At 27.5% G+C, this 25,837-nt stretch overlaps 2 protein-coding genes across 7 annotated transcripts; one reads left to right on the top strand and one right to left on the bottom strand.

Annotated features, from left to right (window-relative positions):
• Positions 1-1,190: 1,190 nt before the first annotated feature.
• Positions 1,191-25,667, bottom strand: CkIIalpha (casein kinase II subunit alpha). 3 transcript variants are annotated; one of them, XM_035876585.2, is made up of 9 exons: positions 25,486-25,667; positions 7,797-7,986; positions 6,201-6,432; positions 5,949-6,060; positions 5,637-5,849; positions 4,818-5,012; positions 4,199-4,550; positions 3,965-4,058; positions 1,191-2,275 (listed from the first exon to the last, which is right to left on the bottom strand). In XM_035876585.2, exons 3-8 carry the CDS (start codon positions 6,293-6,295, stop codon positions 3,973-3,975), a joined length of 1,053 nt encoding a protein of 350 aa, XP_035732478.1. In that variant the 5' UTR covers positions 6,296-6,432; positions 7,797-7,986; positions 25,486-25,667; the 3' UTR covers positions 1,191-2,275; positions 3,965-3,972. The 3 variants fall into 3 exon arrangements, with proteins under 3 accessions (XP_035732478.1, XP_035732475.1, XP_035732479.1); XM_035876586.2 differs by lacking the exon at positions 1,191-2,275 and adding an exon at positions 3,557-3,691 and having other exon boundaries at positions 25,486-25,666; XM_035876582.2 differs by lacking the exons at positions 1,191-2,275; positions 7,797-7,986; positions 25,486-25,667 and adding an exon at positions 2,397-3,077 and having other exon boundaries at positions 6,201-6,337.
• Positions 8,904-17,285, top strand: LOC118446192 (uncharacterized). Of its 4 annotated transcripts, XR_004839522.2 has the most exons (5): positions 8,904-9,193; positions 10,220-12,178; positions 12,470-12,635; positions 12,702-12,838; positions 14,514-14,648. XR_004839522.2 is itself a non-coding variant. In XM_035876572.2 (4 exons), the coding sequence occupies exons 1-4, from the start codon at positions 9,070-9,072 to the stop codon at positions 14,723-14,725; spliced, it is 2,349 nt and encodes a 782-aa protein (XP_035732465.1). In that variant the 5' UTR covers positions 8,904-9,069; the 3' UTR covers positions 14,726-17,285. The 4 variants fall into 4 exon arrangements, 3 of the variants coding, with proteins under 3 accessions (XP_035732465.1, XP_085515930.1, XP_035732464.1); XM_035876572.2 differs by lacking the exon at positions 12,702-12,838 and having other exon boundaries at positions 8,904-9,081; positions 14,514-17,285; XM_085659804.1 differs by lacking the exon at positions 12,702-12,838 and having other exon boundaries at positions 8,904-9,100; positions 14,514-17,285.
• Positions 25,668-25,837: the final 170 nt, after the last annotated feature.

The following is a 25,837-nucleotide window of genomic DNA, read 5'->3' as shown; positions in this document are numbered from 1 at the left end:
TTTTAAGAATAAGGAATTTCTTGCAATAAATAAAAGACGTTTAGTGATATAATTATTAAAATCAGATTAATTCTGATTGAAAGATAAAATTATGATATATTATTGAGATTATATCATAAACAAAACAAAAAATGAACATGTTTGTTATTTAAATACAAATGAAATTGTATTTTTTGTTCTTTTTTTTTGTTTTTTTTATTTAATTCTACAGAACACCCATATCTCAGTGTCATTACATTTTTTTTTCAAGCAGAAATGTGTTATGTATTATTACCGTGTTATGTATATACACTTTCTTTGTGCATATACGAAGAATAATCTATAATCGTACGTTAGTCAATGTTAATGTGTACCTGATGTAAAAAATATTGTTTGAAACATATGATATAAGATGCAAAAAGTTTTGTTTCTCGTATTTTATTAAATAAGAGAGACGTCGGTTCTGTGCACTTTGGCAAATTTTATTGTCATATCTCAACCATATTAAAATATCCTTCATTACAGCAACCATTAGGTGGCTTCTACATATGACCAAAAAGAAAAATATTCACCATATATTTTATTTTTTCGTAGAATTTGATACAAAAAAATTGATTAAGATATTTATTAATGTAGGATCCCATTGAAATGGTAGATGAAATACTCATTTATTTTACTTGTTATTTGAAATAATTGTTTAGAAGAAAACACAAGGATGAACAATAAAGAGAAAACTGATTGCTACGTAATAGTAAATGATAGAGTAACTTTTTTCCGGATACTCTAATATCCCAAAAATTAGCATGTATTATATAATATAATGCAAAAGAGAAGCTAGCGCAATATATTATTTGTCATTTTGTGTTGACAATTTGTTTATTATTATATCTCAAGTTAATTTGCTTATTTAAATAGTAATTATTTAATATATTCTTCTATAAAACTAAACTAGATTATGATAAACTTAACGTATATGAACAGGGAGAGAGATATCAATTTTGGGCGAAATAATACAATAGCGCCGTTTTGCCATTTATGAAGGACTAAAATTAAATACCTTTCGCAATGTGCGATTAATGATAATTTCGTTAAATGGCAATAAAATAGTCCTAGAAGAAATATATATATATATATATATATATATATATGTATATATATGTATATATATGTGTATATATATATGTGTGTGTATATATATATATATATATATATATATATATATATATATCCGTTATTAGCAGTTACTTTCATTGCATATACGGATTATTTATTTTGTTTTTCACCTTTTCACCTTCTCTCACTTTGAATTTGTATTCTTCTATGTTTATGCATTCGTCATCTACATTTTGCTGCGTGCGCGCGCATCTTACAGAACACACACACACACAGTATACACGCACATAGAAACATGTATAGTATCTTAAAATACACGAAGATAAGGCTTAAACGGCGCAGTGACAAGAATAAAAAAATGAATGCTATTCCGTACATAACACGTTGAGAAATTTTCGTTTCTCCTTTTCTTTTCGATTTTTAAATTTCACACTCCGCTTGATACCAGTGAACGTTGTTTACATGGAAATGTACAAATAACGTTCAATTGACCTTTTTCTATGAACAATTGTTATTATGTATAGGAACTGATAAATTCTGTCAAAAATAGTACGAAAAATCATAGCATGCAAGTGGAGTGTGTTTCATTACTGTACATTGTTTACAAGCATGCCCCTCTTGATTTCTTGACGAGTTATAGAATGTGTGCTTTTCTTTAATATATTCATAAGATAATCACGTGATCGGCTTACATGACGGTTGGCTAGATAATCAAAAAACAATAACCTAAAATTATTTTTAAAAGACGGACCAGCGCGCCAAATGTACAAGTATACACATACATATATAATACCATGTTGGGGATGTGATCTAATGCGTATTATATCGATAGTATTTTGAAGTTTTGTCAGGCGCTATATCATGCCAAGTTTTTTAAGGTACCTGTGTATTTGCTTTAACTAAATAACATGCATATTCATAATTTGAATCTTGTTTTAGGAATCTATTTTTGACTTTAATAATATTCAAAAAAAATCATCATCTTTTGTTAAATATGAAAGGAGAAAGACCACGATGAAACGTACATAATCAGTTATTGTTGAGATCTCTGTATCGAATTTATCTTACATCGCACTTCCAAATTGATGGTTTCCTAATTCTTGTAGAATAATGATGGCCGACCAGCGTCGGTAGCATCTACTGCTGGATGCACAGGTATTCACAGAGCACAAAGAGTACTTGGCTATAACAAACATTTTATTCAACTATCATTGTGGTATCAGATATAAACGAACATTTTTATCATCGTTAAAAGTACTAAACCGAATGGCCTAAGGTACGCGTATAAGTGTGAGCGTGTGAACTGTGTATGAATGTATGTATGTGGTTTTCGTCTCATATTTCTGCTGCTATAAGACGTCTTGTGTCAGCATAAATGTGACCACCCCTTTTAAATAAAATTATATCTAGGCGCATCTTCATGCGTCATAGACTTGACACGAATGCGATAACAGCAACGTTAAAAAATATAATACAATAGGGGCAATTACAGAATGAAAAAAATAATACATGTTTTGTATTTGATATCACATACAGCCCGGGCCAATCTGTACTGGACATGTATCTTAATTATATTAGATTTCGTACTGTAAACCTTTTTACTTCGCGAACTTCTACGTACATTGTGAATATCGAATAATTTTTAAATGTTGTTGTTTCTCTTTTCTTTTTTTTACAGATCTTTCAAAGAGTAATGGGCAATGTGAGATATCTCAGTCTTAATGACGGGATCGATGAAGCCGTTGTTACAAACCAGAATGATTGTGGTGCAGAGGAGTATGTAGTTGACGATACAATATATCTGCTGTTGCTGTGTTGTATTAGGATGTAGACTGGGAGTTAATGTATAGTTCAGAAATACTGAACTTATAAAAGTGGACGCAGTTCTTCCAAGGGCATCAGAACCCCACTTGTAACTCCGTCCATACTTCCCAATCCGTTTGTTCCATGAACTGGTAAGCTGTTCACAGTCATGCTACGGTCATCTGTAACGACCTTCTAATTAAAAAATTGATTCGAATAGTGATCCATTAATTATTTTACGAATGAAAGAGATAACAGGATTTTTATAGGTATTAACGAAAACGAGAAATTGACTACATACATACATACATACATCATATATATATATACATACATATATATATATATATGTATGTATATATAAATATAATTCACATATTTATATATACAAATGAATTAAAATGAGATCTTATATATAACAAAGTAATTAATACAAGATATCAGTACATGCAAAATTGTGATAAAGTTTTGACATTGCATATATCATTTTTTATGAGTGTTATTAACATAGGAATACTAATAACAACAAGATTTTTAGGAATGTCGTACTTAAATCTATATGTAATAGAGTAAATTTACATTTTATTACAATTATTTCTCAAAGAGTAAGCATTTTTATCTTTAAACATTATATTCTTAAAATAAGATAAAGTATAACAACTATATTGTATTCCTATATATTCCAACATTCCTCTAAATTGTTAATATTGGTATTCCCATAACTTCTTTTACTATTCATATACACATTTTGTTTTCATCGTATAATACAGATAGAATGGTGTCTACAATTTTCCACCTGGAAATAGTTACGCAATATTCAGAAATATTACTATTAATGTTACAAGATCATATTAATACAATGATAAAGAGATGTCGTACAATTTACATTTATATATATATATTATACAATTTATAATAAATATATATAAATTTTATACTTTTATATATCTATATTTATTATTATTATAATAATTACAATAATAAATATAAATATATATAAGATATCAATAAGATATATAAAAGATTTTAATTTCTTAATAAATAAAAATAATTTTAATTCGACATTTACCTGGGTTGCTACTCACCTACAGGCAATGAGCCTGCCATGGGAGTAGGTGATGATGATACCATATTTAATCGACCCTGTTCTTTTACTATGGGATCTATAAATCAAAATATACATATTTCATTTTGATAATCTCAAGAAGATATACGAATTAACTTGCAATGAAGTATTATTAAATTAAGATATACATTATATCATATTTTTCATAATTTTTTTTTTCTTGTCTAATTTACTTACAAAAGTAAGGATGGTCCATAGCCTCACGTGCTGTGAGTCTTTCAAAATGGTCATAACGCAAAAGTTTGTCAAGAAAATCAAGACTTTCGGGCGAAACTAAATGTTGATTTTCTGAGTGCACGAAACGTTCCCAACGCTTACGCGAGTGCCTTCCTAATATGTCATTAAAACGAGGATCTAATTCGATATGGTATTTATCAAGATATTCCAATAGTTCTTCGGTTCCAAGAACTTTTGCAATTCTAACTAGTTGGTCGTAATTGTCATGTCCATGAAAGAATGGTTCTTTTCTAAAAATCATACTCGCGAGCATACAGCCCAACGACCACATATCTAGGGAATAGTCATACATCTAGAAAAAAAATATTGCACACCTTTTATATATATTACCTTATATATTCATACTTAATCCAAATTATTATTTCGTAATATTAATTATATTATCAAATATATGCATGTAGTGTAATATAAAAAATTAATATAAAAATATATAATAGAACAATAAAAATAACATAAATTTAAAGTAATTCTAAAGAAAATTATTATCTGTTGTAAAACACTATATCATAAAATTATTATTAATTATAGTAATATATATATATATATACATAAAACACACCTGATAATCTACAAGTAGTTCTGGGCCTTTAAAATAGCGTGAAGCTACTCGAACGTTGTACTCTTGCCCAGGATGATAAAATTCTGCTAGGCCCCAATCAATTAACCGCAACTTTCGGTTTTCATGGTCTATCATGACATTGTGCGGCTTTACATCTCTGTGCATTATACCCATGCTGTGACAATAGTCCAGTGCCTATGTAGAATCACAATATTCCGAAATATTATTAAATAGTTAAACATGGTATTTTTACATTTTAAAAATACTTATCATATTATGTTTAACTGAACTATCACAAGAGACATTTTAAATATTACAAATAAATAATTAAAATGACAATTTGTACATATCAACAGAATAACTAACTAAAAAATAAAGTTGTTCTGACTATAGAAAATATTTCGTAAGTAATTTACTTTCTAACTTAGATTCATATAATATTTATACTTCAAACAATAAATTTGACTATTTATCTACATTTAAGATAAGAAATATTTAATAAATAACTTAATATAATAACATTACTTAATTTAATCATCAACTAAAATATTTTACATAATTTAAGGACTAAAAACTGAGCACTGAAACTAAAACAATCAATTCTTTTTTCTTGATACATACTGACAGGATGTTTCTTTAAATTTAATACTTGTAGATTCATATCTTTAAAAATGGAAATTGTAAATAAGTTGATATGAAATAAATATTTGTCGAGCTCTTTCTTGAACCTACATATACACCTACATCTATCAAAACAATAATCTCGAAGGTTCATCATGGATTGATATTTGGTTCCATTGCAATTAACTATACACGCACTTTTAATAGTTCGTAGAGGTAGTATCTTATGTCGTAGTCTGTTAGAGTCTGGTATAATTGCTTGAAATCTGTGTTGTTGACATGTTCAAAAATTAGTGCTGGTGTCCTTGATACTGGATCTTTAACAACTGCTTGGAGTGTAATTATGTTGGTCCCGCCTTTAAGATTTTCTAAGATTTTAATTTCCCTTTTTATTTTCTTCTTTTTTACAGGCTACAACGGTAAAAAGAAAAATATTAATGATATTATATAACATTAATATTAATATTAATTGATATTATTGTAAGAAATATTGTGCATTATCTATAATACCTTCAAGATCTTTACAACACATTTTTCAGTGGTCGTTACATTTATGGCTTCAAATACTTCACTATACTTTCCTCTGCCAAGTTTTCTTACTAACTGATAATCATCTTGCTGTCTGTAGAAAAAAAAGAAAATATAAATGCAATATATTGTATTAACTTTTCTTCTTAGTTATATTTATTACATCTGATTATTATTCAAAAGTATGATTATTGGTTAAAAAGTATGAATATAAAGTAGTTTTTATTAACTTACCCCCAATCAACAACATACGATTCATAATCCCAATAATCCCTAGATTTGTGTGAATTCACGTCTGCATAAACTCTTGCTCTGCTTGGTAGTGCCATTTTCTCAATTATATGTGTGTTTTTATTTGGTGTACTGACAGCCGCACTGTCTCGGCCAACTACCAAATTCTTATCGTTACTAATTGATCTCAATTTTCCACTTGCCCACCCACAAACACGTGCTGACAAAAGTAAACCTAAATAATGAATAAATAAATAAATTCATTATACAAATAAAAATATTATATAAAACTATAAGGGAATAATGTTCTATGAGATAATTAATTATAGCCTAGTATGATCTAATTTAATATATATTCTACAGATACACACAGCGAGTTCCTAACAATTGAATATGAAAATAAAGTAAACAGTGTTTCTCGTACATTTATTTTAAATAACATTTATTATTTCCATACTAAAAAATAAGAACTTTCATTTTAACTTTATATTTAAATAAATATAAAATAATTTTTATAAGTTTCAGATCATTAATAATAAACAGAACATTTTACATATAAAATATATTACTTTTCATAAAAATATATATTAATTTGATATACTCATTACTTTGTTAAAAGAATATAATATAAGAGAAGATAAATAAATCATTATTATCGATACAAATAATTTAAAAATGTATTTCTTTGAGTAATCTTGAAAATCCAATATCAAAATATTCTGAAACGTCTAAATCAAAACAAAGTCTGGTTATCAACTTATATAAATATTGATAAAGAATTGAAAAATTACAAATAAGTTAATGTGTGCAATGTGTGTGATTATTACATTTTATCTAAAATATCATAATCAATTAATTATTGCTGAAGTTATATATAGTTAAGTTTATTAAATATAGCCAAACTACTCTATTAATATCTATATTATTTATATACACATATGTTAAATGTATATACGATATATACAATTTTAAATGATCTACTGTATATTATAATATACAAAACACAAAATGTGTTACAACAAAGTAATATATTGATCAATTAATAATCATAGAATTTAATTAACAGCATGTAGTATATATTTATATGGTATAAGATTAATATAAGAATCTGTAGTATTTTCACGAATAACTTTAAATATAGCGGACTTAACTTTATGTTCATGATTAAAAATATATATGAATAGGTACAACAGAGTATCTTATTGGGATAAGAAAATATATTTATAAGAAGTAAAATAAATTTGATTTACAGAAATGCAACAGAGAGAGTATCTAGTAGTCAAAGTAGAATACATGTAGATACTTATTGATTGTAAGGTATATAAGCCTTATATTTGGTTGATATACTTATTACAATTTCTGTATTAAAAAATTTCTATTTATTAAGATAATTTGAAGTAAATAATATGAAAAAATATATATGTAAGTAAAGAAGCACTGATGGATATTTTTCTTGGATTATAATTTAAATGTAAAAATATTCTATTATCGGCGCATGGAGTAGAGGCATGCACACGCATAAGACACGAACACACATGTACGAAGAAAATCACACGCCATCGCGGTAGGACAACCGATGTTAGCTTATTTCGAGCTCACCTAAAGCATTCCGTGTCCAAATTTTGACTGTTTTGACTGCAATAGGATTCCAAATTTGTTGCAATACTAAGAAAGTTGCGTATAGGATTCCTGAGGCCGCGCGAGCTTGACAAACTCGAGATTTTTACGGGCGGCCGGCTTCTCAAACGAGCGAGGTCCAAGATGGCAGCCGGCACCCAACCACAAACTTCTGAAGCATAGATAGAAAACGACTCCAATTTTATTTTCAATGCTACCAACGAATTAACTTTATATTTTTCCTGTTAATACGTGTACTTATGACTGATATAATTAATTTTGAAAATATTAATGTTGTATTACGTAAGAAAAAATTTTTTTGTTGAAATTATATATATAACGTTTATAAATATTGAACTATACATATCATTTTTTCGAAACTTATAACATTGGAGAAGCAATACTATGTTTTAACAAATGAAGTTTCAATAATAAATATATTATACCTTTATAAGTAATAAGCATAACAAAATTAAAATAGTTATAATATAAATGTTAATGATTTAAATTTTAGCGATTGATTGATATTTTTTAAAACGAATAAATTAGATCGTATCATGTGGTCATACCAACCACATTATTTTAACTTAATTTTTATCGAATCAATATAAAACTTGAATTTGAAATTATTTGGAAAAGTTAATAAAATTAAATATATTACGTAACTTTACGAAATATATTTTTATTATAATAGAATTATTTGTTAACATAAATATGAGGAAAAATTGATATTTCATTTATAAATTATGTACCATATAAATATGTACATATACGATAATTTTTTTTTTTTTTTTTTTTTTTTTTTTTTTTTTTTTTTTTTTTTTCAAGCAAATAATTTTTTATTCTTGACAAATTTTAACAATCTGCTTTATATTCTTTATACTGTTATACGCATATATACATATTTTTAATATAGTAAAGTGATTTTGAGTTATCGTTCTAAAAACATTCTTTTTGTGCTCGTTTTCTTCGTTTTTTTTTTTTTTTTAATGCACTTTGTCTCCTTTTTCGCGCGCTATTTTTTTTCAAGAAATTTTCTTGTCCTTTATGCGATCATAGAATTTCCCTAGAATATGAACGTTATCATTGGACAAAAGAGGACCGTTATATAAAAACATACGTTAGACGAAGAAGTTCGCGGTATAATCCATGTATACGGGCCTGCAATGCTGAATGTAAGCGTCTTTTTGATGTGACTCGAAATGCGAATTAAATTGTGTTTTCAGAACGTATACAATAGGCAGGCAGAAGCCGCATGAGTGAAAGGGTAATGACGCGCAGAGGAGGTGATCATCACAGTGTTTTTTTAACAAATGGCTCTATCCGAGGTGCACGATGTAGCTACGATTATTAGCAACAATTGTTTCAGTGTTGACAAGGTAAAACATTTTTTCAAGTTCACTTTAGTCGAAATAGAAAAGTGAAGTTTGATTTTGTATTGTTCGTACAGTGAAAAAAAATTATTTCGATCAAGATGCTTTGGAGCTGTATAAGCTGACAAATGACAATTAAAAAAATCTATTTTTATTGGATTTATTTCTTTTCGAAAAGAATATTGCTCGATGAACGATTGCTTTTATTAAAATGAATTTCAATCAAATAAATAAAAGTTTACCTTTGTGAAATGATATATCGATGCCCTTTGTTACATGAGAAAGTTTCGATCGTTTAAAATTTGAAAATTATTTGCGATAGACAATGCACCGTTTGCTTCTGTTAGAGCAATATAGTTAAAGAAACATATGATTTAAGTTATTTAGATTGTGTAAATAATGTATGTGTGAATTTTTAATTATTTAAAAATTTTTTGTTTCGTTATTAAAAAATTCAGTAATTATTTCAATAAATTCAATTGTCGAATTTTATTACAATTTATATTCAAAATCAAATAATGATTGATCTCAAATGGTCATTTATAAAGGGAAATATTTAATTTATTGAATAATTTTAATGAAGATTTATTCTAAAGATATTCTTATGGTTAATTATAATATTTAATATTTTTCCTATTTAATACCTTTATACATTTATTTAAATTTTATATCATATTCTTAATCATTGAAGTGAATTTATATTACGTTCTTATCGAATATCAAGTTTGGGGTATATCTCTTAATATGGCATACATTTACTATACTATATATTCAATATATTATTTTCTTAATAACATTCTAATGTTAAATATTATATTTTAATCATTTATATAATACAGACAATAGTTTTTCTTTTAAAATTTGTTTTACATAGATTCATATATATGTTATTTTTAATTTATAACAGAGCATAATATTAAATTAATTAAATTTATATTACTTATCATTATTACTTATAGCACATTATTCTTTTGAAATCTCTATTGTTTTGTAGATATTGATGATTTAAAATCTTCATCATCTGTTTTTTAGATGAATTTGGAAGATGAGGACAATCAAGATCTAAACAATTCCATGGTCAATGATTTAGTTTCCAAAATTCTTGATGATGACTCTACTATCGTTGATCATACTTATAACAATAGTTATAATAGCAATTTTCCGTTTTTATCATTATCTCATTTTTGCAACGCCGATAGAATGGAGGATAATTTAAAAATTCCCCAAAATGATACAATTGATTGTAATGATCATTATCCACTGAACAAATTGATGAACAATAGTTGTAATTCAAATATAATTGATCAAAATTCTAGTAATCTTTGTCAAGAGTTAAGAACATTAAGTCTGAATGGATGTATGGAACAACCTGTTATATCAGCAGATCAAGGAAATTTATATAGTAGTGGAATAATTAGAAGTGGATATAATAGTAATTCTCATCAGTATGCTGCACACTCTACCAATGAAAGTTGCTGTAGTATAACTAATCCACCAGTTTGTAACACTTTATTGACAACAGCAGATGAAATAAATTATTCAAAACAGTCTTCTAGTTGGCCAGAAACTTTAATGACTCCAGTAACTACACAAGATACGCTCACAAATTATCAACGGATCCGAACATCCATTGATTCAGATTTAAATTTTAATGATGCTTTACATTTAGCCTCAGAATCACCAAATTTGACTGTTATGAATGAAGCAGTATATTATAATAGTTTTAGATCAAGTGCACCTTTAAATTTACGTGATAATCCTACAGTTGCGACTCATGATTTGTACAATATGACTGGAAATAATCAAACTTATAGACCAAACTCAACAATGATAAATCTTAGTACGGATGCTTCTTTTGGAACAAGTTCTTCACTGCAGCATTTCACTTCTAGTGATATAACTCTGCAGAATTGTTTTGGAAATAATACTCAACACAATGGTATTGCAGAGTACAAAGATTTATACGAACCTATTAGATTAAGTACTGGAAATGTTACTATGAATAATGAACAGGTTTGCTTATTACATCAGCAAACATCTAATTATCAAATAGATCGATCTGTGGACCAAAACCATAAGCATCCAATTGACTGTTTTCCTTGTACTAATGAATGTGCTGTGCCATCTATTAATGATTTAGACACAAATGAGAATATTTGCATTAATAGCAATTATGATCATAGAACTGATAATAATTTATTAAAGATTATAAATACTAAGCCAAAGACTATTGAAACAAAAATGTACTCCTCTATCGGTTTTCCAAAAAATATAAGCCCGCGAGATGAAAATGAGGCAATAGTTAAATATGATTATCATAATTATCAACATAATGTTACAAAGAATGTGGAGAACTTGAAAACACTTTCGCAAAACTTTACGCCGTATCACAAGGATTTAAAGCAATCTCATACTAATCCTGCATATAAAATGCAATCCTGTGGTTCATCTGATAAAGCAGCTTTTACATCAAGAAATCGTTTGACCAATAAGATTAATGAATCTGCTCTTGGAAGAGATGTTTTCAATTATGTCATAAAACAACATCAAATGCCAAGTGTTCAAAATATATCTAGTATTCCACCACCTGATATAATGTTTAATTCAACTTTAATACCAAACATGACTGCTGGAAGACCTGGACTATTCTCTCCAATGATGCCAGTTCCTGTTCCGCTTCCTATTCCACCTATTTACTCAATGTTATACGGTGGAGGACTCAATCTTAAAGGCAGTAATACTATAGCAAGACGCACAGGTCCATCAAGTATATTGCATCTTAGATTAGAACAAACTTATGAACAATTTAAACAATTAGAAAAAGAAAGGAAGAAATGTGAGGCTGGATTAGCTGCACAGTTTCCTGGAAAAAGAGTAACCAGTGCAAATAATATACCTATTCCACGGCTTCAAGGAAATCCATCGAGAGTAGATCGATTAATTATTGATTACCTACGAGAACATGCCCGGGTGATCACATTAATAGCAAAAGTAAATACTACAATTATATTAACTTTTGTTACACGTATTAAATTATAAGATCATTATTTTATTTTATAAATATATTTCATTTTAATAGTACAATTTATATAGTTCAGAGAAACTTTTAATGAAAACTTGTACATCTAAATGATTATATTTAATTATAAAAATGCACATTTTAAAAATTTTGTTATATTGCAAAAATTGTTAATATTGTTTTATATTTTCTTGATATTAATTAAAAAGAAAAAAAAAAAATATTTGTGAATAATGCATAATTGCACTGATTTTGTCTATCAGATGGAGTGCTTACGTGGAAGTTCAATGAATCAACGTATACACAAGGCAATGCAGTATTGGCTAGAAGCAATCAAATTTGTTCAAGACTGTCGAAAGCAGGAGATCGCAAATGCTACCAAACGTCAAAAAGAAAATCCTCATTGCATTCTCGTGTATAATGATAATGGTAAGTTACCTTTTTATTAATTTTGACCATGATATTGTGTTATATAATACACGAATTATTGCACAGCATTGCTTTCGCTAAGGAGCTCGCTCATGTGTCTATTGGTGTAACTCGATATTGTTATGGTTCTATCAATATTCAAGTGCTACCCGGATCCGTGTAGCAAAAAACATAATACGGATGATCACAGACACAACGGTTATGTGAGTGGCATATATTTTTTTTTATTTTAATTATTTTGATTTTTTTTTTTTTTTCTAATCCTGTCTGTATTCAAAGTATGTTATTGATGATGATACATATGTGTCCTGTTAAGTAATTGCTTTTTATCACACATTCTATATTGAGACCATGACCCTTGTAAATCTCAATAAGATTGGGGTGCTTTTAAATAGATTTTTTTAGTAAGAGTTTCATAAATTAGATCCAAAGAAAAGCCTGAGATACTAAATTAAATTTTATTTGACATAGTTTGAATGAGAATATCTTTATATGTATAAATAAATTAGTAGTAGATATAGTACTTTTATATAAAAGAGAAGTATCTGCAACATTGCATTAGAAATCACATACACTTTTATTTAAAGTTTATTCTTTAGAATATACTTGTACTTGTCATGATTGTACTATAATATTTATATGATTCTTATAAAAGATGCATCAGCTCTACCATGTAGTAGTAGTTTGTTAATAGTATCTTCTAGTAATACATATTGCAATAAAAATATATTTGCCTAAACCAGAAGTCACCAAAGATCTTCCTCATATTATGTTTACAATATATATATGTATAACATATAATATATAATGTATAATACATATATATATTGTTAAATTAATTGTTTTTTTTTTGGACAACATACCTTTTTTTTTTAATATATTCTTATAGTAAAGAATAAGAATTTGTTGTATGAAATTGTTGCTCCTTAAATTTAAACAAAATGTGAAGTAAGTCTTCGATATAATAATATAATATACTAATAATAAAAAATCATTGGGTGGAATATTATTAAAACATCATTGGTTTAATGTCCAAAGTGTTTATTTTCAGGTATTACTGTGTATCTCATTGCACAAAATTCCATAGCATGTTATCAGAAAAAAAGATTTTTTGTTTTTCTTTTTAATATATACAAGTAGAGTTATGAATAAACTGATATCTACATTTTTAAACAAGAAATATGAATTTATTAGTATAGCATGTTAACTCTTTAGATACGTTTAATTAGACGTGTTCTGATAGAGTTTTTGCTTATTTTGCATTGACTTTATTAAATTTATATAATTTATTAAATATGAAGATAATAAACAGTTTTTTATAAAAATTATTAATATTAAATTATTTATATATATATTTAATATATTAATAATATATATATATATATATATATATATATTTAATATATTAATATATTAAATATATATATATATATATATATATATATATATATATTTAATCTGTTAACAAGTGGTGATAGTTATAAATTTGTTTAGCATTAACAATTGTACTACAATGTTATCAATTAAAAAAAACAGTTATATTTTTATTATATTAAGAAAATAAAATTATCTAAAACTCTATCTATACTATAATTACTCTATCTATATTATAAAAATTATAATGAAACTTTTTTTTATTGTCAAAGAAAAATAGAACTTTTTCAAATTTTACTTTTTATTATCAGGTTTCTAAATTTTGAAGTATATTTAAACTTTGATTTTTATTGGTGCAGGATCAAATTATAATGAATATATTAAAAAATGAATTTAGCAATATAGTTGGCAAAAATAAAATAGAACATTTTGTAACAAAAATAAATAATATGCAGATAGTTAATTTGGAATAGTACTTATGTGATCTATTTTTTCTGCTTTCAGATATATTAACTCTGGCCAATAGTGTTCATGAATTGACAAAGGCATCTCGTTATGCAAGAAGCGGTATGTACAATGCAATGCAAGCCACGTTGCTGTGCGATTTGGATTTAGAGAAGAAAATCGTTGAGACTTCTGATGATCCAGTCCTTGTGATAAAGCGTATTGAAAATCAGAAAACTCTTGGAATCAGCAACCTTTCTAATAATAATTAAAAAGTTCATGAAAATTCTTGCTTGTACATTGGTTGATAACAGCTTTTTATGTATTTGGCGTTCACAAACATTTTTCAGTGGCTTTTAGAAATGTTTTCTATAATCTTCTCTTTAAAACTTAGAATGGCACTACATACAAAAGCTACTTGGAGAGAGTTACGTGTGTTAGCTTAAATGAGAAAATATTTCCACTTTTATTAGTTCACTTCTGTGAAAGCTAAGTCTACTAACTTTTTACAAGTCATTTGTATAACTCCATAGTTTTCTAATATGTATTCAATATTTAAAATCTTATAATCTAAAGGGTGTTTATGGGGTATTTTGATGTGCACAATTTATGGTTCGCGTGTACATCACATAATTGTATGTAAACTTTGCTTATTTGATGGTACTATAGAAAGCAAAATGATAAAATGCCAATTTTCTTTATTCATCATAGCTGAGACCATGTATTTATTTTCTAAATTTATCGAATTTCTTAATTCATACAAAAAAATTTTTCCTATGAAAGCATCTGAAATGATCATTAATTGACTGTTTCTCAGTTGCGCCATGGGATAAATAATCTAGGCTACATTTTATCGATATTGATTTAGATAATAGGAAATAATATTTTAGACTAGTTCAATGTGGCCTTCCTTAAATATATGACCCAGATGTGTGTCAAGTAGACAATTCCTTCGAAACTTTAGGCGATATTATATATTCTCCAATACTTTAAAAGATTAATAATTGTAAAGGTGCAATCGGATTCATTTCGATATATGCAACATTTTTGTTGTCTTTAATATATAATTAAAATGCTAACTATTGTACTATGTACATTATTCACTGCAGTACATATACTTAAGACACATTGGTTGCATATAAGATTAATGCGCAAATTAGGTACAGAGTATTCACCGATGAACGCACAATCACATAACATTTATGTACACATGCTAAACTTTTCATATATCGTCCATTTACACATATCTGTGTGCATAGATGTAACATAATCTCGTGAGTGTGCATAATAACAACGACATGATATTTCTAACAAACAGAGATATCTTAGTAAATTAGTAATATAGTAATTATAGTACATTGAAGAGAAAAATATATATATACAATAGCGACACATTGTGTTGGCTTCTTTGATGCCAGTTGTTGGGTCTGTGTGATCTTAAAACTGCCTCGAGCATCTGATTGGTGTTATAAGAATACTTGAATAATTTAATTGAAACATTGTACTTGGTAATGCTATGAACAAGATATTTAAATGACCTAACCACTGCTGCCTAATATAGTATAAAGCATATTACATACATTAACAAAATAGGGTTTGTGAGATAATAACGACAGTTTTAGATATATCATTCTTTTATGGATAATAGATGTAGTACAATTACTTGCAAAATGTAATAGATTTATAGTAATGTGTATGCTTTGTTTTGTTCTGTGAGGTATTTAGTACAAGGATTTTAGAAATAGAATAAAATTTTCTTCTTTAAGAGCACACTTTTTGAAAGATATTATATATGTAGTTTAGAAATGTTTAAATATATCCTCTTTAAGGATTTAGTGTGGGATATTAACACGTTTTGAAAAATAATGAATACGTATTTGTAATTCAGGAATTTTCTGCATTTACTCCATCTTTAAGAATAAGAGAAGAATTCCTTAGATCTCCTAGAACATTAGAATGTAGAATGGATTTTTTTTTTCAAAGTTATAGAAGATAGGTTCATATCTTCTTTCTACTAATATCACATCCGCCCACTATGAAATGCAGATTCACTCAGATACGACATTGAAATATGGAAGCCTAGGCATGCTTTAAATCACTATTATCCGTGTCGCTACTGTATATCATTTTACATCATGACTTTAGGAAAGTATAAATTTAATCGATTATGTTATAATGCTTCATGAAAGCAATTGTTTTTCACGTTATATATTATTATCAGTTTTACCTCGTGTTAAGTGACCATTAGTATTCAAGACTTTATATCTCTTAGCAAACTCGCTACGCTTATTCGTGGTTAACTTTAACCAGGGATGTGAGGTCAATAGGATTTCACTGCCCAAACATATTTATGCACAAATTAAAAAAATTATAATTGAAAAATGGAAGTTTATGTTAAATTGATAAATCTTACATTTATTTTATTTAGATTTCCTATGGCCTCATAATTCTAGCTAATCGCACACAAACGGCAATGCTATTTTTGTACAACTATGTTTAACAATTTTATGAATATCTAAATGTTGGGGCCAATCAGATTGTATTTCTGTAAAAGCTAATTACCACATCCCCAGTTAAGGTTTAATCTGTATAAGAAAATACTTATCATTCGGGAGCATGCATTATTTGTGTATTTGTATATAATTGCAAGGATTTCTAAAGCAATTGTAAAAAAAAAATATGTCGATAGATATGTCTTCGGTAGTGCGTATAGTATGATTGAGTGGTCGTTCCAAATGTTGAAAGTTGTGTTTTAGTTTTTCAAATATATATAATCAGGGATCTTCTTTTATTAATTTATATTAATATTTCTTATAATATGACCTTATATATATATATACATATATATATATATACATATATATATATATATATATATATATATATGTATATATATATATCGTAATTGCTGGTTGTTCATCCCTTGTCCAAGAAATACTTGTAAACGTGTCAATTTTGACATTAACTCTGGTAAAAACGTTGCAATACTACAATATTAGACTGTACCGCATTAGTTTACGTGATAATATATTGCGCATTATATAATATTACCTCAAAAGTTGCCATGAAACAAGTCTTCTTTTCAGTGTAAGCTATCATGGTGGACATGAGTTGAACATCCAGTATGTTAACACATGTGATAATGTTAAATAATTTATGCTCTACGTTAATTCAAACTAACTGGAAATAATGAAAAAGTAGTGAATAATTAAACATTAAATTGAATACCAATCGTGATAGGAAACGCGCGCAAATATGTGCGAATCATAATTATTATAAAATTATTGATACTTTCGATTGATGTGTGTTTGTTTCTTTTTCTATTTCTTTTTTTTCTTTTTTTTTCTTTTTTTTTTTTTCTTCAGTTTATTATACGAAGTTAACATTGTAAAAAAAACACAGGTCTATATAAATTTTACAATTTTTGGTAAATTTATTGTTTTCCTATATATTTGTTTATATTTATTTCAATACAAAAAAAAGAAAAAGGTAACATTTAATTAAAAAATAAGGCGCACGCATTTCTCTAAAGCATATTACATACGTGCTTGTAAGAATCACAATATTGCATTATACATTTGTATGGCGATTGATTCCATTATTGTCATACTAACGGTTGCTTTTCTTATCTATTTTACGACATAAGTACATACATATGTATGTTATAAGGTTTATGGTATCAAGAGAAAGAAAAAAAAAAAAGAAAAACAGAGAGAGAAAAAAAGAAATGTTATGCAATATATAGTATTTATCTCACCAGATCTCTTTCACAATATAAATAGGCATTAAAGTTTATTGTATTTACGGGACAAGGATAATATATACAAGGAAAAATATGAGCCTATGATTATGAAAATTGTTTAAGTCGTATAGGTTTTTTATTTTGAGATATTTTCACATTTCGATTTGAATTTTTTAAAAATTATTTTTATTTATTTATTTTCTTCTTTTTTTTTTTTTATAATGACAAGCACAGAAAAAGTAAGTATATTTATTTTTGAAAAGAAAAAAAAAAAAAAAAGAAAAAAATAATTCTCTTTTATCCAATGTAATATAATTTTAAGTATAGCGCATGTACGAGCGACAAAATATGCCCTTTTAATATCTCAAATGACTTATTGTACTTTCATAATCACTTGCTCATATAAGGACGCACACTCCACGGGCACGGCTTTCGTTCCGTTGTTGAGTAGGACAAAAAGATATTAATAATATCGCGTATTCATTTTTGATACGATATATTCATCGATGATAAAGGATCGTCTCTCTTTCGTTGATCAAAGAGAGGGAGAGGAAAAAAAACTCCATATAATAAGGTGCCTACGATAAACGGAAATGTCTAAATGTGCGATTTAAAATTTACGTCCTTTTCCAACAAAAAAAAAAAAAAAGAAAAAGAAGAAAGAAAAAAAAACAAAGAAAGAAAGAAAGAAAGAAAGAAAGAAAGAAAGATAAATTCTATTCACGGTTCTGATTAGAGACAATTTATCGATCGAATGCACGAAAATCTTCATGGGAATTATTTTAAACATAAATTATTCGCCGTTATCTTAGCGAACGTATAATCTATATTTCTCGGCCTATTTTTCTAGATATAATAATCATGAACGAAGAAAGTTAAATCGCGATCTATGAAATCGACGTTTCATCCTTGTTATTATTCTCTTTTCTTTTTAGCGCGTATTCGTAACTTCGTAGTTGAATTTTCTCAAGAAATGTTCTTTCTCGTACATAATTAATTGAAACGATTCGCGATCGGTGAAAAGGGCGGATAGGGGAGGGGGAATCAATGGAAAGAAACGTGCATATCCTATGAAAAGATATTGAAAAAGTAAAAAGAGAAACGTTAATATAATATCTGAAAACGAAAGTATAGCCTTAGGGAAATACATGCATTCATACATACATATATACATACATATATACATACATCCATACATACATACATACATAAATTATATATGTACGTATGTATATATAGAAATACACACAATTATATAATAGATACTCGTTGGATGGAAGAAACTATATCGAAAGTTCGTAAATGATAACAGAGAGAGAAAGAGAGAGAGAGAGAGGGGGGGAGTAACGAGATAAAACGATCAAATAATATTATTATTATTAATAATAATAATAATAATAATAATAATAATAATAATAATAATAATAATAATAATAATAATAATAATAATAATAGTAATAATAATTATCATTGGTGTATGTATTACAATTGCGTAACATTAATAACGGTCGACAAGAAAAAGCAAAAAAAAAAAAAAGAGAAAAAACAAAAACAAAGAAAGAAAACAAGAATTATATTGTACCTATATACATATTACACATTATATGGTGCTAGTTGTGACATAAACAAAAAAGGCAGTGCTTTAAGAGAAGTTTCCTTCCGCGATTGTCGTCGTCATACATTGTAACTGTGATATCTATAATGCCAATTTGTATATAGCTATGCAGTTCTTACGACAAAAGCTCGAAGAAAGTAGCTGGCATAATTGTAGTCAATTTTCTTTTCTTCTTCTTTTTATTTTATTGTTGTTTGTTGTTGTTGTTGTTGTTGATGATGTTGCTGCTGTTGTTGTTGTTATTGTTGTTTTCTTTTTTCCTTTTTCGTCTCTTCTTTTTCATTTGGCAAATAATTTCATTAAACTCCGTATGTATCCTTATTTTATTCGTGTGTGTGCATCATGATGTGGGCAAGAGAGAAAAAATCTGACGTTTGGTACAAAAGAAAAAAAAAATAAAAAAAAAAAAAAAAAAGAAAGAAAACGTTTATGTACAATACATTGTCGTACGTGGATGATCAATTGCGTACTATTATATGAATTATACTATTCGTTTATAGGATTAATATTGTAAAGATATTTGTGCACTTCTAGCTCGAATAGTGTTCTTTTCTTTTTACGCGTACACGCACAGACACTTAACACACACACATACACATTTTCGTTATTTTGTTTATCGCATAATATGCACAAAAGAGAATATTATTGTGCACTTAACGTCATTTTCATTCCCACGATAACAAAGGCTCTCTCGAAGAAGAAGAAGAAAAGGATGAAGAAGAAGATTAAAAAAAAGAAAAAGAAAAAGAAAGAGAGCCGAATTAACGGGGAACGTAATAACGATGTTTCCATAGAAATGATGCGTACTTTCCGCGATATAGGATATCAACCTCTCTCCTTCCTTCCCCTATCCACTTAACCCTCCCGATTTATAGCCAAAAATCAATGTTTGTTATCAGCTATATCTGTAGAATTTTGTAAATAGAACCTTCGAATATGTGACTGTTGTATAAATTTAGATAAAAATGCAAATTAAAAAAAAGGACAAATCACGAACGAATGTTTTATCGAACGAAGCCAATTCTGTGCAACGAAAAATCTTATACTCTGTTCGCACATTTCATGGGATCGTTTGTTATAGTTTGACAATGAATCTATTGATTGAAAAGAATCAAAATCTGTCAATGACATAATTAACGCGAACATATGCGCTTATAATATTATTATTATTATTATCATCGATATCTAATGCCTTTTTAAGATCAATTTGTTCACATTAATTATATGTGAAAGTGCTCATTATATTCGTTATTCGCGCCTTCGATCGATCGGATAAACGAATGAAGTATGTTAAAGTATGAGCCTAAACCTTTAGATATTTCCTAGTATAACGATGTTAACTATCTTATGAATGACATTAAACGCGTATATTATTTCTCTGACACCGATAATAAATTTAAGTAAGTTCTCGATTTTCATGTGCGTGTTGTATCTTATTTGTGATGCTCTTATGACTGGAAGATAATATGTTTTAAGCTATGGTAGTAAAAAACCAAAAAAAAAAAAAAATAGAAAAAAAAAAGAAAAACTAAAAGAAGAAGAAAAATTATATGTAAAAATTTAGCGTATAAGCGATAGAAAATTTTTATTATGGACATTCGTTCTAAGGCTGAAAAAAAGCTATCTGCATAATTCATATTAGATTATATTTTATCGTATTTTTTCATGAAATGAATATTTTGAATTTATTATCGAATGACGTCATTCGAATGGATGTTTCTTATTTGAATCATATAAGTATTTTAAAATTTCTTACACTTTTATATATCATCGAAAGCTTATTCGTTGTTTAAAACATTTCTAAATAATCTACACACGAAGCTCATCTTTTTATAATACTCATATTTGACATTACATGTATCTACATATGCATATACATATTTTCTACTTTTTTTTTTTTTTTTTACTTAACACGTTCGTTTTAATTCATCGCATTCTCGTTAAAGGACCAGAGCTCACATTTCACAATAAATAAAAAATATTTACGATGAAAATTAAATAAATATAACAGTTTATAATCGTATCCTAATATATTTGAGATGTTTATAATGTTTAGTAGGCTTCTTGAATATATTTATTATGTTTGTACGTAAGTTATTTCCAAAAATATTTCTATATTAAGTCGAATAAAATATGATTGATAGAAAGTACAATAACATGGTTTGTACGAATTTTTCAATGGAATAATGGCGAACGTGTTAAAGTGAAAATCAATCGATAGAATAAACGAACAGGAGATAAACCATTTCGTGAATATAGAAATGGGATGAACGTTTTTTCCGGATAGCTTCGGCCTTAGACGATAAACGAATTTACTGCTTTTCGTGGGAGATACTGTATGTAAAAACCGAACTAATTAAACGTATTCTGAAATGTTTTAACGTGTTAAAAGAAAATGTATAAATAATAATTGTAGACCTTCGTAAAACACGAAATTGTCGTCGAATCGTCATGAAGAGAGTAAACGTATGATGCGTACGTACAAAAAAAAAAAAAAGAAAAAGAAAGAAAAAAAAGACAAAAAAAAAAGTAAGAAAAAAAAAATAAGAAAAAATAGTCGCTAGATTATTTAATGATGAAAATTTGCTATATCTCACGTTAATCGGAAATTTTCTTTTCTTTTTCCGAAGAATACGGCAGCTTATATTTATAAAGAAAATGTGCGCAGGTATATTTACCTTATCACCTCGTATGATACGCTGCATCGTTAAGAATAGATGGTACATATCTGTATAGGTATGTGTTTGACAATCCTATTTAAAACAAAAAAAAAAAAGTGCATGTGATATTGTAAATTATTGGATAGCTAGATACGTACATAAATATGTACTTATTACGCGCTGATGAATATAAACACAGATGAATAAAATATTTAAAAGCGCTCGTTCTCTAATATTCGCTAGAGAACATAGTCTTTCATCATTCGGAATAAAAGAAGAATAGACAAAAAGAGAGAAAGAAAAGGAGAGAGAGGGAGAGAGAGAGAGAGAGAGAGAGAGAGAGAGAAATAGAGAAAGAGAAAGAAAGAAATACATGAGATTCTTACTAACCCTATATATGAAATTTACGAAAGTTTTATGCCAGCCGCAAGTGTATCGTTCTTGGAAGAGTAGAAGTTTAATAAAAAAAAAAAAAAAAAAAAAAAAAAAAAAAAAAAAAGAAAAAAAAATAACAACTCGCAATAATAAAAGGAATGCCGCATAATGTACTGGTATTGCTAACACTCAAAGTACAGGTCATTCCAGATTCTATATATAGGCTGAATTAATTACTCGTATTAATTATTAAAATATCGTAAAAAAAAAATGAAAAGCGAATGCGTTTAAAAAGATTAAAAAAAAATAGGAAAAAGAAAGTCATCGATTAGATAACAAATAAGTATTTTCATTCAAAGATTATGTTTGATTTCATGAAGTCAACATTTTCTCGCGATTTTTGAGCTTAGAACGGAGATATCGTAGAAACGACGGAACATTAATTTGTAGAAACGCGATTAGTTAAAGTGAGAAATAAATTCGTCTTATATACGTAACATTGAATGATAACAGCTATTTATATCCTTCGTCAAGATTCGAATTGTGCAAAAGAGAGAAAGAGAAAGGAAAAAGATTAAGATAAATATATCTCCAGAAAAATGAAAGGAAGGTCCTAACGTGCAGTATCTCTCTTACTTAAACTTATTGCTGGAGCGGGAGGGGGCAGGGGAGAGGGAGTGGGCGGAAGAAAAAAAAAATAAAAAAAATAAAAAAATAATAAAAAAGAAAAAAACAAAAAATAAAAGAAATATTAATTGACGATATAGTTAAAAATAGGAAGGCTAAGCAGGACCGAATTAAAAATGGCAACAATATATACGATAGACCATCGATTATCCGAATCCAAATGTTAATTCTAGATTCTAAATCTTGAGCTGTGGATGGAATAAAAAAAACAATGTCGTGTTGGAATATGAAAGAATTAAGATATGTAAATTGCAAGAAAATAATTTTTCTTTTTATATATTCAAATCGTATTAAAATGATTAAAGTATCGCCGAACGACACGGGTGATCGAGAATCTATTGTACCTATATATAATTCAGTGATAAAATAACGCACATTCACGATAGGCAAATATACCAACGTATACGTTGAAAACGATTGTCGTGTGTAATGTGATGATTATACATATTCACTGAATATAATAAATACTATTTGGATTCTTATTGTTAGACTTGTGTACTCTATGTTCCTTATAATTAATAACTTAGTGCAAAATGGAATTTTTTTTTTCTCCGGCAAGGTGCGCTTGAAAATTCGTACCAGTTTCATCAAGCCTTGAATATGTATATTATATAATAATTGTACATTTTCTTGCGCCGTACTTGCACTTAGGAATAAGAAATCGTGGTTCTAACACATGTCTTTCGCAAATGTACTTTAATGGATTGTATGCGTCGTAAAAGAAAAAAGAAAATTAAAAAAAAAAACAAACAAACAAACAAATAAAAGCAAATGCAAAAAGAGAACAAAGAAAAGAAAAGAAAAGAGAAAGACCCGAGAATATAGGGTCCATAGAAAAAAGCGAATTATATCTGCGAAATCTCACATTTTGTTATAAATTACACACTAAATAGATATTTTAGAATAATGGACCGTGTGCGTCCAACGGATTGATCGGCTTATGCAAAGTGCATTTTCGTTGCGATCATTTTTGTTTTTCCTTAATAATTCATCTAGGATCAATTTAATTTTGATCATTGCCTTAAGCATTGTTATACACGTGATAATACAGTCTGATTGATATCAATTATAATATATAACTAACTTTCATACCAGCTATTTAATAAAGATGAAGTTATTCAAATCTCTATAGTTGTTCGAGAAAAAATAAAATTTTTTCGAGACGTAAAATATTTAAAATTATTATTTTTTCATAATTTCCGAGCATTGTACTTTTTAGGAATGATAGATAATAACAGAGATGATCGCAAAATCTTCTTCACTAGTCTCGTATTCGAAATTTGATGAGAGGCTCCTTTTGTAGAATGCTTCTCTCGATGTTGCAATTATGCAACATTGTAAGAGAGATATGAAAGAAACTGACCAATATTTCATGCGCAAGCTTCCTACTGTGCATATACGTATTAAATACATGTTGCCAGGTTAAGAATTTCGCTCTAGTGTTAATAAATATATGTTATATTCGGATATATTAGTAATTTCACTATCAATGTTTTACATCGAATGTGCAAACAAATTGTGTGTATATGTATATATATATGTGTGTATATATATGTATATATATGTATATATATGTATATATATATATATATATATATATATATATACATATACATGGAAAGGACATGATAATTTTTGCGTATGTATATGAAACGTATAATGGAAACTGTACGCATGTGTAATGCAATCAGTTTTACAAGGTGCACGTAATCACGAAATGCGTATGTTTACGAAGACGTAATATTATTGCGTAAACACTATTGCAAATATGAATATTGAGTTTATGTAAGGTTTTGTATTGTTAAATGATTTTCAATAGCTGATGTAACTTAGTAATATATGCTGTCATTAAAATTTTCCAATATTTGAAGTCTTTTATTTTCTGATCACATTCTCAAGATTAAGACGACGTAAGATAATAATAATAACGAATTACTATGAATCATTACTTACCAACTTTGCCAGGAGAAGTAGAGAACTCAAGAAGAAATTAGAAGACGATATTCTTTGTAGGAATCAAACAATTCGAGATAAAATTCACAAAAAAACAAATCTATTGCTAAACAATTAATTGATATTAATAGATGAAATTAAATACATTTAATCGATGAAATTTAATTTGGATGCAGCATCGACGCGGCATATAATTAATTTCAATGAATGCTTTGATACTGTATCTTAACGTAGAAAATCTTCTATATTATTATCTAACATATTCTCTACCAATAACAACATTAACTTCCTTTAAGAACCAATAATATTAAAAGATATAGAATACAACGGAAGATAACTTTATATGTATCTT

Source organism: Vespa mandarinia, chromosome 10 (assembly GCF_050613455.1).
Source record: "Vespa mandarinia isolate Hongniang chromosome 10, ASM5061345v1, whole genome shotgun sequence".
NCBI lineage: Eukaryota > Metazoa > Arthropoda > Insecta > Hymenoptera > Vespidae > Vespa > Vespa mandarinia.
This window is presented reverse-complemented; position numbering and strand designations above follow the sequence as displayed.

What these genes read in the sequence shown, in the direction of transcription:
- LOC118446192 (XM_035876571.2), top strand. Translation starts at nt 9,128, where the DNA reads ATGGCTCTATCCGAGGTGCACGATGTAGCTACGATTATTAGCAACAAT. An exon ending in ATTGTTTCAGTGTTGACAAG is followed by an intron (nt 9,194 to 10,219) that starts GTAAAACATTTT and finishes TCTGTTTTTTAG; the next exon opens with ATGAATTTGGAAGATGAGGA. An exon ending in TCTCGTGTATAATGATAATG is followed by an intron (nt 12,636 to 14,513) that starts GTAAGTTACCTT and finishes TTCTGCTTTCAG; the next exon opens with ATATATTAACTCTGGCCAAT.
- CkIIalpha (XM_035876585.2), bottom strand. Translation starts at nt 6,295, where the DNA reads ATGGCACTACCAAGCAGAGCAAGAGTTTATGCAGACGTGAATTCACAC. An exon ending in GTGTTGTAAAGATCTTGAAG is followed by an intron (nt 5,850 to 5,948) that starts GTATTATAGATA and finishes TTACCGTTGTAG; the next exon opens with CCTGTAAAAAAGAAGAAAAT. An exon ending in TATGGACCATCCTTACTTTT is followed by an intron (nt 4,059 to 4,198) that starts GTAAGTAAATTA and finishes TTTGATTTATAG; the next exon opens with ATCCCATAGTAAAAGAACAG.